Genomic DNA, 13,707 nt, shown 5'->3' with positions numbered 1-13,707 from the left:
TAAACCACATTTAAAAATCTACCCTTAACAATTTTACTTTGATCGTTTTGTGAAGCTTTAAACATCTGGAATACCACAACTTAAAAATGCAAACGTTTGATGGACGAGCCTGCTAAAAAAGATATTCAAAAGTAAACTTCAGAAATTTTCCACAGGCAGTAAAGTAATGGCGATCTATGTGTTGTGGTTTTCAGTGAACTGAAATAGAAGAACTGTGGTTGGTGCAAAGTGAGAAACTTCACCTGTCTTCAAGGCATAAACTTAATAGTTACCACAAGACACAAAAATATTTTTTTCATGTCAACGTTCTTCTGATGGTGCGCATCAGTTTCTATAATAACTATGGGACGTGTTGCCTCACCTTCATACAGCTGGGCGTATTGGGGGAACCCTGCTGCCCGCAGCCAATCACAAGCCTCCTTGGCCTCAATCTCTAAAAGGAAAAGAAAAAAAAAACATTCCATAGTTAGTTAACAATGACGCTTGAATTGATATGGTGCCTTTAATATAGTAAAATATCCTAAATGCTTCACAGGAGCAGTATCAGGGGAAAAATTGACATGGTGCACCTAAGACAATATGAGGTCACATGACCAAGAATTTGGCCAAAGAGGTCAGTCTTTAGGGACCAGAGATGGAACGCCAGTGAGATTTAGGGAATAGCAGAGCGTAAGACCCAGGCAGCCCAATGCTGGAACAATGAAAATGAGGCATAAATAAAGAGCCAGAATTGGAGCAGCACAGAGATCTCAGCTAGAGAAGGTTACAACGGGTGAATTGAGGTAATGGAAGAATTTTTTAAGCAGGGATGAGAATTTTAAACTCGAGGCATGACCATACAAGAGCCATTTTATGTTGAACATACAACTTAGGAGCAGGAGTAGGCCACTCAGCCCCTCAAGCCTGCTCCGTCATTAAATAAGATCATGGCTGATCTGATAGTAATCATCACTCCACATTCCTTCCCAAGAAATTGGTACTTGTCCGACATTAAAATTAGAGTTTGTACAGCCCTTCCACTTCTTGAAGCTGCGCTTGAATATAACCCACACTAATGGATTGATAGTCTCCTCTCTTTAGCAGCAGAAAAACATAAATCTAGTTTATAGAGATACTCAATTTAGAGTATTGGCTATCAGGCTGTAGTAGCTGATCAACACTTGGACATTTATTTGTACTAAATAATAATAAGAATCTTCACTAGTGTCACAAGTAGGCTTACGTTAACACTCCAATGAAGTTACTGTGAAAATCCCCTAGTCGCCACACTCGGGCGCCTGTTCGGGTAAACAGAGAGGGAATCCAGAATGTCCAAATCACCTAACAAGCACGTCTTTTAGGACGTGTGGGAGGAAACCGGAGCACCCAGAGGAAAACCACGCAGGCACAGGCTGGGAAACGAACACGGGTCCTTGGCACTGTGAAGCAACAGTGCTAACCACTGTGCCATCGTGCCACCCCCATATTCTCATATGCATTAATTGTCAACTTAGCTCTGTTGGTAACATTGCAGTTTCTTGGGCAAAAGGTTGTGGATGAAACCTAATTTCAAATTTGAATGCATAATGTAAACAGACAATTTAATGGAGTAACGAAAGAGTGTTGCCAATTTAGTGGTGCTGTCATTCAGAAGAGATAATGGGCAGGATTCTCCAGCCTCCCAGCAACATGTTTCTCACCGGTGGGAGGCACTGCGCCATTTGACAGCAAAACCAAATCTCGTGATTTTTAAAAAATTTATCTCTTGATTTATGGGATGGTGAAGTTGGCCTTGAGATGAAGCTGGCATGTCTAGGTGCCTGAAATAAAGGAAGGACCACATCAAGCATGAAAATGTTCGAAGAAAAAAGTGAATCTGACTGTTTTCAGTGTTCACAGGGCTATAATCCTGTGCTGATCTCTAATACTGTACTGCTAGTGCGTACAAACACAATATCATGATTGGGGATTTGTAATCTTTTAATACATTATTATAGCGAAGCCCTAATGGTCCTTTCACAGATCAGGGAAACTTCCTTCTTGAGGCTGTAACCAGCATTGACAGTCTGCATACAAGGACTTAAATCATTAAATCACACAATCCCTTGGCAGTGCTAGTCTCCTCAAATGGAATGTCTAGTAAGCATAATACCCTTGGTGTTACAGGCCACCGACAACCAGGACACTGAGACACTGTTGAATCTCTGCATTAGACATCTATTATAATATATCTTTGATCTCAAGTACGTCATCAATGGAATTACATTCACATTTTGATACAGTCAGTGTTCCTGCATTGAGTAATAATGTGATGATGACACATTATTTGAACATTCTTTTGAAATAATATAGCTTCATGCATTCAATTTTATTCCCTCATTCCTCTAATATCCTCATCTCATTTCTTTTTACGTACAATCCTTACAGTACAAAAAGAAACAAGAACATTGGAGTTCATTTTATAATAAAATTTTGCAATTATGCATTACAGTGTGGGTACTCTCTCTCCATTTGACTATTTCAGTACAATGTGATACTTCAGCTTCATTCTGCTTTGACCTAAGCTAATTAAACAACAATTACAGGCCACCAACAGCATCAATTCAACACTCTGAAGTAAAATTTCCAGCAGTTAATAGTTCAGTGGTAAATATAGTGGCTTCACAGAATAAACTGAGTGTAAGGAATGAGCCTGCATTGGATTACCTCAAGCAGATTTGCAGTGTGCTGCCAAATGATCATAGCTTACTCTTTCACACATTGTCAAATCAAGATTACAGGTGGCAAGCAACTATGAATTCCTGGCATTCAACCAGGCTTGACCACATTTAGTCCTCCTGTTGGAGCAGAACACACAGCTTCATTAGACACAAGCAAGTGGAGCATTTTGCCACCTACTTCAACCATATCTCCTGCTTCACAGCCCCTGCATTCTTCAAAGCTTTGCTCTGAAGATAATGCGACTTGTCAATCAGTTGGCCAACTGCAACATTTTTGGCATTCATTTTCTGCCTTATTGATACTGCCAAATCTGAAGAGCCATTCACTGCTATGCTTAAATGGATACTATACCCAATTGGGAAGTTTTCCGGCATTCAGTTGCATGACAGTTGCTCTGGAAAGTTTGCCAAATTGTCAAATGCTATTTTGCTGGAGTTTAAGCTCCAGTAATGTGGTTTTTCGTGCTGATACTTGATTCTAAATTTTATTTTCTCCCACATGAGGTATTGCCTCTCAACACCTGAAGATGGTTTTTCATGCTGGGATACTTGTTTTATGAGCACTAGAAACTCTAGTACAAGTCTCGATTCAGTTTGTGAGAGCCAGCAGGTTTTTTTGACCATGGGGGCAGGGGAAACAAAACTGAACCAGAACCAGAGTCAGAAAGCAGACATGGGCACATGTTCTCAACTGAAATGCAACATTGTCCACTTTCTGACAGGGCCTACTGGATGGTGATCAGGAACTGGAATCCTGGCTCAATTCACCCCTCCTAAGCCCAAGGGTATTGAGGCCAATTGAAAGAGTCACTAACTGGACAGATGAGAAGATGGATCAGAAGCCATTTTTTCCTCTTAAACCCAGGGGCATGCAAGCCAATTGTGACTGCAGTTGAAATCAGCTAACTCAGCACACATTACGAGTGTACCAAGTTCTATTGGTGTACAGAATTGTGTTTGGGGATATCTGGTGGGAACAGATCTGAGTTCGGCTGTGATTTGCCAAGTTGAAAAGTCCACTACCTTTCACTGACCAAATTACATTTTTTGAATGGTCATTAGGACAAAATACGAGGGGTTGGAATGGGAGGGGTGGGTGGAGGGATAGTGGAGGGTTGAGCATTTTTGTGCGTTCTGGAGTGATTTGCTTAGAATTTTGCTGGTTTTTTATCTGCTCCGAAAATCTCTCAGTAAATCGTGTAAAAGTCAGGGTAAGTACAGAGCAAACAACCCAAATCTGCATAGCTCTAGCCAATCGCAGAGCAATCCTGGCATGGCAAAACCAGCAATCGGAAGTTTAAACTTCCCACATTGGTACCGGGAATGTGCTTACGTTGAGACTTCTAATGCATCCCGCGCAAACCTAACTTCTCTGGGCATTAGCAGCAAGGGAGGGTTGGAGGGTGGGTGTTTTCGAGGCACAAATCGGGGTATGATCTTGGGGTGGGGTGAATCTGATGATTACAGGGCACCCCCATACATGGTAATGTCCCCTTCCTTTCTGACAGGAGCCTGCACTGCAATAGCTGCCGGGCTGAGTGCTTTTCTTCCACCTTACCCCACAGGTCGAAATATTACAGCAGAGATGGAATAAGGCCCTTAAGTGGTAGTTAATTCTCCACTTAGGGGCTACAGTAGGTCTATGGGCATACAGAATGCCTGACGCCTTACCTAGCCCCCATCTAATATGGGGGACAGGTCGGGGGTGGGTGGGAAGTTTGTGGATGGCCACCCGCTTTATTTTGCATTCCCTCACCCCGCTTTAAAATACTCTGAAAACAGGGGCTGGATTCTCCCCTACCCGGCGTGACGGAGGGTCCCGGAGTAGGGGAGTTGCGCCAACCACTCAGGGGTCGCGCCTCCCCAAAGGTGGGGAATTCTCCCCACCTTTGGGGGCCAGCCCCGCGCCGGAGCGATTGCCACCAGAAGACCGGCGCAAAAAACCTGCGCCCGCGGCAGCGGGGCTGGCCGAAAGGCTTTCGCCGGTCCGCACATCCGCCGGCAGTGACGTCAGCGGCAGCATGCGCGATGTGGCGTTCTCTTCCGTTTCCGCCATGGCGGAGGCCGTGGCGGACGCGGAAGAAACTAGTGCAGCCAGGGCACGGGCCGGACTCTGAGGGGGGGGGCCCCGATCGCGGGCCAGGCCACCGTGGGGGCACCCCCCGGGGTTCGATCGCCCCCCCGCCCCCCCAGGACCCCGGGGGCCTGCTCGCGCCGCTGAGCCCGCCGTTCCAGAGGTGGTTTAAACCTCGGCGCCGGGAGAGGCCTCCCAGTGGCGGGACTTCGGCCCATCCGGGCCGGAGAATCGCCGCAGGGGCCTCTCCGATCGGAGTGGCGAGATTCCTGCCCCCGCCACTTCCCGGGTGGCAGAGAATCTCTGCCACGGCGGGGGCGGGATTTTAGGCGCCCCCAGGCGATTCTCCGACCCTGCTGGGGGTCGGGGAATTTCGCCCCAGACCATAAAAGCACTCCTAAATTTCCAGAAGAGTTCAATGGGCGCGATTTATCGGCTGTTCACGCCGGCAGGAAGCGGCGGTCGCACAGCAGAGCACGAGTTTCACGGTGACGAGGGGTGCTGTCAATGGGATTTCCCGGTGATAACGGCGGGACCAGTAGATCCCACTGGCAAGCTGCTTCCGCCACTGAAAAACACGCTTCGGGCTGGTGGGAAAATCCAGCCCAATATTGTCAAGGGAAAAATACTGCAAAGAATAAATAATTACTGTTAAAATTCAATTTGCTAGTCTAAGACAGTGGCAGGCAGAAAGAAAGAATGTTCACTGTCTTTGTCATCTGGAACTGAAAAAGAGTCATTCGGAGCACAGTTAGCAAGGTTATAGCTAAGAATAGTGGAAAGATAAGGGACGGGATTCTCCAGTTCCCCAGCCGTGTGTTTCTCAGCCGCAAGGCATCATCTGGTGGCAGGATTCTATCATCCCGCTGCTTGTCAATGGAATTTCCCAATGTTACCACTCCACGCTGCTGCGAAATCGCTGGCGGGGGTGCGTTCCGGCAGTAGAACTGAATAGCAACAACCGGAGAATTCCAGCCAGGGTTAAAAATTCACATGAGGAATCAGGGCCGGGATTCTCCCCCAACCGGCGGGTGGGCTGTACCGGCGTCAGAGTGGCATGAACCACTCCGGCGTCAGGCAGTCCAGAAGTTGCGGAATCCTCCGCACTTCTGGGGGCTAGGCCGGCACTGGAGTATTTGGCGCTGTGCCAACCGGCGCCAGCCGACGTGAGTTGGCGTATACGCAGGAGCGCCAGCATGTTCTGGCGCATGCGCAGAACCGCTGCCGTGATCCCTGCGCATGCGCAGTGGGTTTCTTCTCCGCGCTGGCCATGGCATAGCTTTACAGAGGCTGGCGCAGAGTGAACGAGTGCCCTCACGGCACAGGCCCGCCCGCAGATCGGTGGGCCCCGATCGTGGGCCAGGCCACCTTGGGTTTATTTCATGAACTGGATTGCTGTGAATTATTTCACAAGTATCATTGGACTACATCAGCACAAAGTGAAATGTTGTTTGTCAAATGTTAACATATTTGTAAACCCTTCTTTAATTGCCTCAGTAGATTTGCTGTTGTGGAAGAAAATCAACACTTTTAAAAAGTCCGTTGACATAGGCTTTCTGCCTCAAACCTCTCCATCTCGCTCTCCACTTATTTTCATGAAGGCATTCCTTAAAATCCATTATATTGGCCAAGCTTTAGGACATCCTTCTTAATCTCTCCATATTTAACTTAAAGTCCCAACTTTTGATTGCAGCTCTGTGAAGCACCCTGGACCATTTCCTATATTACAGAGATAGTTGTTGTGGTTGTAGTCAGCACAGTTATGCCAGTCATCAGTCGCTCCTAGAATCTTCTGCTTGCTGAACAAGATCTCAAATCTGCATTTGTCTAATGGCCAATTTGTGCCTTTCCTCCCCATGTAATATCTGAGGTTAAGTGTGTTCCTAAATGACATTGTGGAAGTGCAGAACCAATGCTAAACGTGTCATATCCTGCAGAACACTGTCAATAACTTGAACAAGCAATCTGCCTCAGTGATTGGACCTGGAAATATAAATCCATCATGGGAAGTTTGACCCTTCTTACTCTGCTCCACTTAACTCTGTAAATAGAACTCTGTGCTGAGAGGCTGCAAGATTTTAATTTGTTAAACTTCAGTAGTGCCACTTGTACACTTGGAGGTTGAGCTTTTGACTCAACCAATCTACATCTTAACTTTCGGGGGCAACATGGTAGCACAAGTGGCTAGCACTGTGCTTTCACAGCGCCAGGGTCCCAGGTTCGATTCCCCGCTAGGTCACTGTCTGTGCAGTGTCTGCACGTTCTCCCTGTGTCTGCGTGGGTTTCCTCCGGGTGCTCCAGTTTCCTCCCACAATCGAAAAACGTGCAGGTTAGATGGATTGGCCATGCTAAATTGCCCTTAGTGTCCAAAAAAAAGGTTAGGTGGGGTTATTGGGTCCCGGGGATAGGGTGGAAGTGAGGGCTTAAGTGGGTCGGTGCAGACTCAATGGGCTGAGTGGCCTCCTTCTGCTCTGTATGTTCTATGTTTCCTGAAACCATGTAAAGTGGGGTTGGGAAGTTTGTTCTTATGATGGAGAACAGTGTGCAATCAATCTGCTTAACAGAAACTCTACCTGTGTGAATTACTGAATGTTTTTTTTGGAGACTTTTACATTCGACAATGGGCCTCTGTCTTTCAGTTATAGCTGACCAAAAAGCACATTGTAAACCAAAAAACCTCAAAGAAGACAACAATCAGCAATATATCCACCATTTAGTAACACAAAGCATAAACACTATTTCGGATGTGTTGTGGTATGTCGCAAGTTTTTATAATAACCATAAGTATATGTTTCAATGACGGACACAAAGATAAGGATGTACAGTAGAGCAAATCCTCAGCAAGTCCAAGTTTCTGAACATTCATGATACACAAATTGATATCCAAAAAATAAATTAATTGAACACAAGCTATACCTCTTAAATCTACGACAGCTACCTCAACTATAAATATCCAGTGGGATCCTGGTTCAAAAGGGAAAGATACTGGCCCTTCTAACTATATTTGGTGTGAAAGTACTTTAATTTAGTACAGTAAAATCCACTTATAAGACCATGTACACCATTTGTACACAATTATATATTTTTTTTTGACAATCCAGTTTTATCCATTAACCCATATGTTAAGCAAGTGCAGGCACATCTTGACTATAAGATCATTATTATGGGCAATAGAAGCATTCCTGAAATTTAAACCTCTATGTTATTTTCATATGTTGCTAGCAGTTGAAAGTCAGCCTAATTGTATTACTTTAATTTTCACTGTGCTTCAATATTGGCAATGGTTTTGTCAGGGAACAACATTCTTTAAAGACCAGAAGCTTTAAGGCTGACATAAACAGAAGAATTCAGGGGAAACATTCATTTTGAGCAGACATGCATGAGTTCTGTGACTCAAAGCCTGTACCAGCCTATGTTAAATCTATTCTGACCTTGTCACCTGCTGTTCTATTTTAGTTTCTGAAATTAGGAAGCACACTGGAAACATTCTGATTCCTTTGGGCACCTTTAACCCAAGGCTGGCCATTTCTGTATTCAAGAATATAACTTTTTAAATTGTCGATCATGTGACAATGTCCTCTTGCAGATTCACTGGACAATGAATTAATGTATGATTTCTTTATTGTAATTTGAATAGATATATACTTTTTCCTGAATAGATATTAATCACAAGTAGTCTCCGTGCAGACAATGACTATCTAGATATTTATTGGCAGTGTGTAATACATCAATGTGCAAAGCTGACCTTAATTCATGTAATCATAATTGTTTTACCATAAATACTGCACTTAACAATAGGTAGTTCCAACAACTCATTGTACAGTGCCAGACAAAAGGCATCAGGTCATTCCAAATTAACAGACGTTTCAGGCTGGGATGTGGTTTGCCAAGAATGTCTGCAATTGTTTAAACCGCAACATCCTCAAGTTAAACTACTGTGTCTATGGGACATTTCCGAGATTTAACACCATCCCGTCAACTCTACAACAACAGAGCATCAGGCATTTGGAAAAACTGTGCTAATGCTAATGAATCCTTTCAGAAACTGTATCTCTTACACTATTGCGTGTGAAAAGATTAACTGGTAGGCAAACATAACAAATACATCCTAATTTTGATCTTCGCCACGACAAAGTGTATACAACAGTTGGGATACAGAACAAGTTTAGGATAAATTATTGTTTTGAATTGTAACAACTGAAGAATCCATTAACTGTGACTGAAAATTATCACTCACTTCAATCTCTTCTTTCAATTACTGATTTAAATATAGTTATTTTGAATAACTAAACATTTTAAAACAATAAGAGTCAAGAGGCAAATAACACTGAACACAAAGTAAACTGAGGTACATTGTTTAAATATCAAAATAAAGCCATTTTAAGCAATTTAAGATGACAGGCAAACAACGTAGAAAATAATTAGGATCAGAAGAGTATTTATGAGCAGCACGGTAGCGCAATGGTTAGTACTGCTGCCTCATGACGCCGAGGTCCCAGGTTCAATCCTGGCTCTGGGTCACTGTCTGTGTGGAGTTTACACATTCTCCCCGTGTTTGCGTAGGTTTCACCCCCACAACCCAAAGATATGAAAGTTAGGTGGATTGGCCATGCTAAATTGCCCCATAATTGGAAAATATTAATTGGGTACTTTAAATTTATTTTAAAAAAGAGCATTTATGTGTAGTTTAGCTTAATACTATACAATGTTATGCTTTATATTTTTGTCCAGGTGCAGAAAATCATTGTAACTTGCTGCTATATTCTAAAGAATGTTATTGTTAGTGATCACTAGCAATTTTTGATAATGTAGCAATATAACTGTCTAGCCTTCAGGATAATGTCATTTCTCAAATATGACAACTGTCATCGGTAATGTTATCGGCAGCACAACATGAGTTAGTGAGCTGGCGTGTGTGCGCACTCCTGCTATATTTAGTCTGGAAGACTAAATTAGGTGTGGTGCAATCTACGTAAAACAATATAAGGTGGGTTCCTGGTACCATCTGAGTCTAAAGTGAAACTAATTACCTGTATTTACATACAAGAAAAACAATGAGTGAATCGACTGTTATAGTACTTATTTTGTTCCATGTTATTTATAGACATGATGAGTCTGGCATGTTGTATGGTGAGTTTAATATTGCTGGAGCCACTCAGGATCTTTGCTGTACCTTCTTTCCTGTGTTCTTTTCCTGTTGCTAAGAAGCAAAATAAAGCATGGGAGTCCTGTTTACAATGCTGGACCATCCTGTAGAAAAAAAAGCCCTCTATTGCAAGCAGAGCCCAGCAGATGTATCCTGAACAAACACAAGTGATCAGGCCTGACATCAAACCGCATCTACTGAGCTATCTTGCGCATGTGTAGGACTTTTAATCTGTCTCAAAATTCTTCTAGGAGACTACAGGAGGCCACAGCCATCTGTTACATACTGAAATAAGACACTGAAAACAAACTGGAGAGAAATAATGGAGATATCTATTGCTAATTATCTGCACTATGGAATACTAATGCCTGCAGGTGTGCCCACTGAATACATACAGGCCAATGGAACTTTTTATGGTGGTGACAGATTTATACACACCAGCTTTGAACTGATCTGTTTGCCTGCTCAATGTTAATTGTTACAGTACTGAGAGCCAATGCATTTATCCACTCTGACTGAAGGCATGTTCACCAACTATTTTAGGACTACCCCATCATGTGGCCCAGTGGTTAGCACTGCTGCCTCACGGCACTAAGGACCCAGGTTCGATCCCGGTCCCAGATCTCTGCCCATGTGAAGTTTGCACATTCTCCCCGTGCCGGCGAGGGTCTCACCCCCACAACCCAAAAAGATGTTTGGGGCAGCAGGGTAGCATGGTGGTTAGCATCAATGCTTCACAGCTCCAGGGTCCCAGGTTCGATTCCCGGCTGGGTCACTGTCTGTGTGGAGTCTGCACGTCCTCCCCCTGTGTGCGTGGGTTTCCTCCGGGTGCTCCGGTTTCCTCCCACAGTCCAAAGATGTGCGGGTTAGGTGGATTGGCCATGGTAAATTGCCCGTAGTGTCCTAATAAAAGTAAGGTTGTTGGGTTACGGGTATAGGGTGGATACGTGAGTTTGAGTAGGGTGATCATGGCTCGGCACAACATTGAGGACCGAAGGGCCTGTTCTGTGCTGTACTGTTCTATGTTCTATGTGCAGATAGGTGGATTGGCCATGCTAAATTGGCCCTTAATTGGAAAATAATAATTGAGTACTCTAAATTTATTTTTAAAAAGGGCTGCCCCATTAGCTGATGTCACCACTATTCTGTCCATTTAAATGGAGAATTTACAGTACAAAAGCATAATTACTTATTTTATATCATATTGACATAGCCAATATAGTGGAATATTTGTTATATGCCATAGTAGCAAGGACCATCAGCAGATGATAGAGATTGGAAAACAGTCAAAAGTTCCCAAATCTTACACAATATTACAGAAATATCTGAAGCACAGTGATTGAGCCAAGTAGCCAATAAATAACAAAACATTATACATCAACTTTGACAAAAAAGATAGAATTGAAAATTCCAAAACCAGTTATGCAATGAGATGAAGTCTCATGGTTTGTTCTGTGCAATTTCCTGCAACATTGACTCTAATTGTGATGTGGACAATGCAGGTGCTACTACAGATGACATTTACCATTAATACTTACATTACTGATACATTATTCTTAACCAATTTACAATTAGTAGTTTTTAAAAATCATTACTGCGATCTAACAAAATCAAACCTGCTACCTATTAGCAATCAGATTAGTGAGCTGTGAAAATGTTTTATACACACACTTCTCTAACAACTGACCTTTTTCCCACATAGTTAATTACAACTTGCTATTGTTATTGTCAATGGTGGAGATTTATTTGTCAAATGCTGCTATGTGTCAAAGCATCCATATGTAAGTGCTCTTTGATTGCTGATTCAGGTAGGGATAGAGTCATCTGATTGGCTGATCATTTCTATAATGAACCTGTGAAAAATTACAGAAATGAACTTGCGCAGTGAGAAACTTAACACAATGATACTGGCACCGCTTGTGGGGGGATCATGAAAGCTTTGAAGAGTTGACTGATTTTATCACAGTGACTTCACATGGACCTGATGTGATGCTGAACTCTGCCGCAATTTTAAGCATAAGTATACAGATTTGCCATCTAATTACAAGAAATGAGAAAGTACTTGACTGACATTTTTACAGAGATGGTAATCCCACTTTAATAGCCAATTTTGCACTAATTGCAGTGTTAGGCGTGTGTTTCATACTTGCCTATTTCCATTGCATTGGAGTGGGGTGACGGCAGCATTCTGTGTTTGCACATAGAAATCCAGGCTTAATAGGGCGGCACGATGGCACAGTGGTTAGCACTGCGGCCTCACGGTGCCGAGGTCCCAGGTTTGATCCCAGTTCTGGGTCACGGTCCATGTGGAGTTTGCACATTCTCCCCCACAACCCAAAGATGTACAGGCTAGGTGAATTGGCCACGTTAATTTGCCCTTTAATTGGAAAAAGTAATTTGGGTACTGTAGATTTATTTAAAAATAAAAATAAAAAAATAAAAGAAATCCAAGCATAATGCACTGCCTGCTTGTTTCTGATTGTCAGTGTAATTTCTGATGGCAAAAAGATCTTCCCTAAACATCTGAAAAGAGACAACCGCATCAAAATTTCAAAACATTGCACTACTATTACAATTTATTTTTAAATTTAGAGTACCCAATTCATTTTTTCCAATTAAGGAGACATTAACATGGCCAATCCACCTACCCTTCACATCTTTGGGTTGTGGGGGCGAAACCCACGCAAACACGGGAGAATGTGCAAACTCCACACGGACAGTGACCCAGAGCCGGGATTGAACCTTGGACCTTGGTGCCGTGAGGCAGCAGCGCTAACCACTGCGCCACCGTGCTGTGCCAACACTAATATTACAAGAGCATCTCTTTCAAATAAACAAAATATTACCAAACTGAAATTTCCTAGTAATTTTCTTTGCCCTTTATTTCTGCCAATTTTGTTCCCACCTCTCCCGAAAGCTTTGCCTTGCACAGTTCCGCAAACATCGGTCAGCATCCAGTACATGGACATCAGCCTAGGAAGGGAATGGGGACGACTATTTGACCACAAGGGAAGAGAAAGAATCAAATGTACTCTGGGCCGAACACAAATTGGGCTCATCTGCACTTTCCAGCGGCCAAGACCACCTGGCACAATTTCCTCTTGCACAATCAGGGTGCAAAAGGCGAGTGGTTATGGTTCTACCGTCCTTCCAGCTGAGACCAGCTAACTACCAGGAACTGATAGGAGTTGAGCCTGGGGCTCTCCCAATGGGGGAGTCACCAATTTCTATAAAATCTACAATGTACCAGATGTTTGCACTGAATATGGTACAGAACATCCTTCTGTGCCAAACCCAAAGGGGCAATTAAGCTGAAACATATCTTTCATTCGGCATTGGGATGTATGTGCAGAACTGTCAAGTTTGCACTTTGAATGAAGACATATACTCTTCGGAAAGGTGGATAAAGGGCCACGGGTTTGCTGTCAGATATTGCTCCAAATGGCCGAGCTGAAGGATTGATCGGCTGCAGGTAGTGCTGCAGATTCTGAGCACCCATTGGTACCCGTGTCAATGGGGGGGGGGGGGGGGGCAGGAAGGCTGGAGCTTGCGAGATAATGATGCAAGCGGCCTGTTTGTTTGTTTTGCCTCTTTCTCCTCGTGTCAGTGCTGAGGCAGCTGGCGGCAGGAGGCTGGCGGGGGAGTGCCGGGGGGCAGGGGACGGACACCCTGGGATCAAAAGGGGGGGGGGGGGGGGGGCACTGATCTCTCAGCGCTGCTGGCCAACAGGCAGTTTCCGCTAGGTCCTAGCTCCGCCTGATGCCACCCTGCTCCCATTGGCAACTCCA

At 43.8% G+C, this 13,707-nt stretch overlaps 1 protein-coding gene across 2 annotated transcripts in view; it reads right to left on the bottom strand.

Moving 5' to 3' along the window:
• dlc1 (DLC1 Rho GTPase activating protein) overlaps positions 1-13,707 on the bottom strand; it is a 607,654-nt gene that overhangs the window by 39,344 nt on the left and 554,603 nt on the right. For both annotated transcript variants that reach the window (XM_038791122.1, XM_038791123.1), the window contains one exon: positions 362-433. In XM_038791122.1, the coding sequence (XP_038647050.1) occupies positions 362-433 (72 nt within the window). The remainder of the gene's footprint in view (positions 1-361; positions 434-13,707) is intronic.

This window comes from Scyliorhinus canicula, chromosome 3 (assembly GCF_902713615.1).
Source record: "Scyliorhinus canicula chromosome 3, sScyCan1.1, whole genome shotgun sequence".
Lineage (NCBI taxonomy): Eukaryota > Metazoa > Chordata > Chondrichthyes > Carcharhiniformes > Scyliorhinidae > Scyliorhinus > Scyliorhinus canicula.
This window is presented reverse-complemented; position numbering and strand designations above follow the sequence as displayed.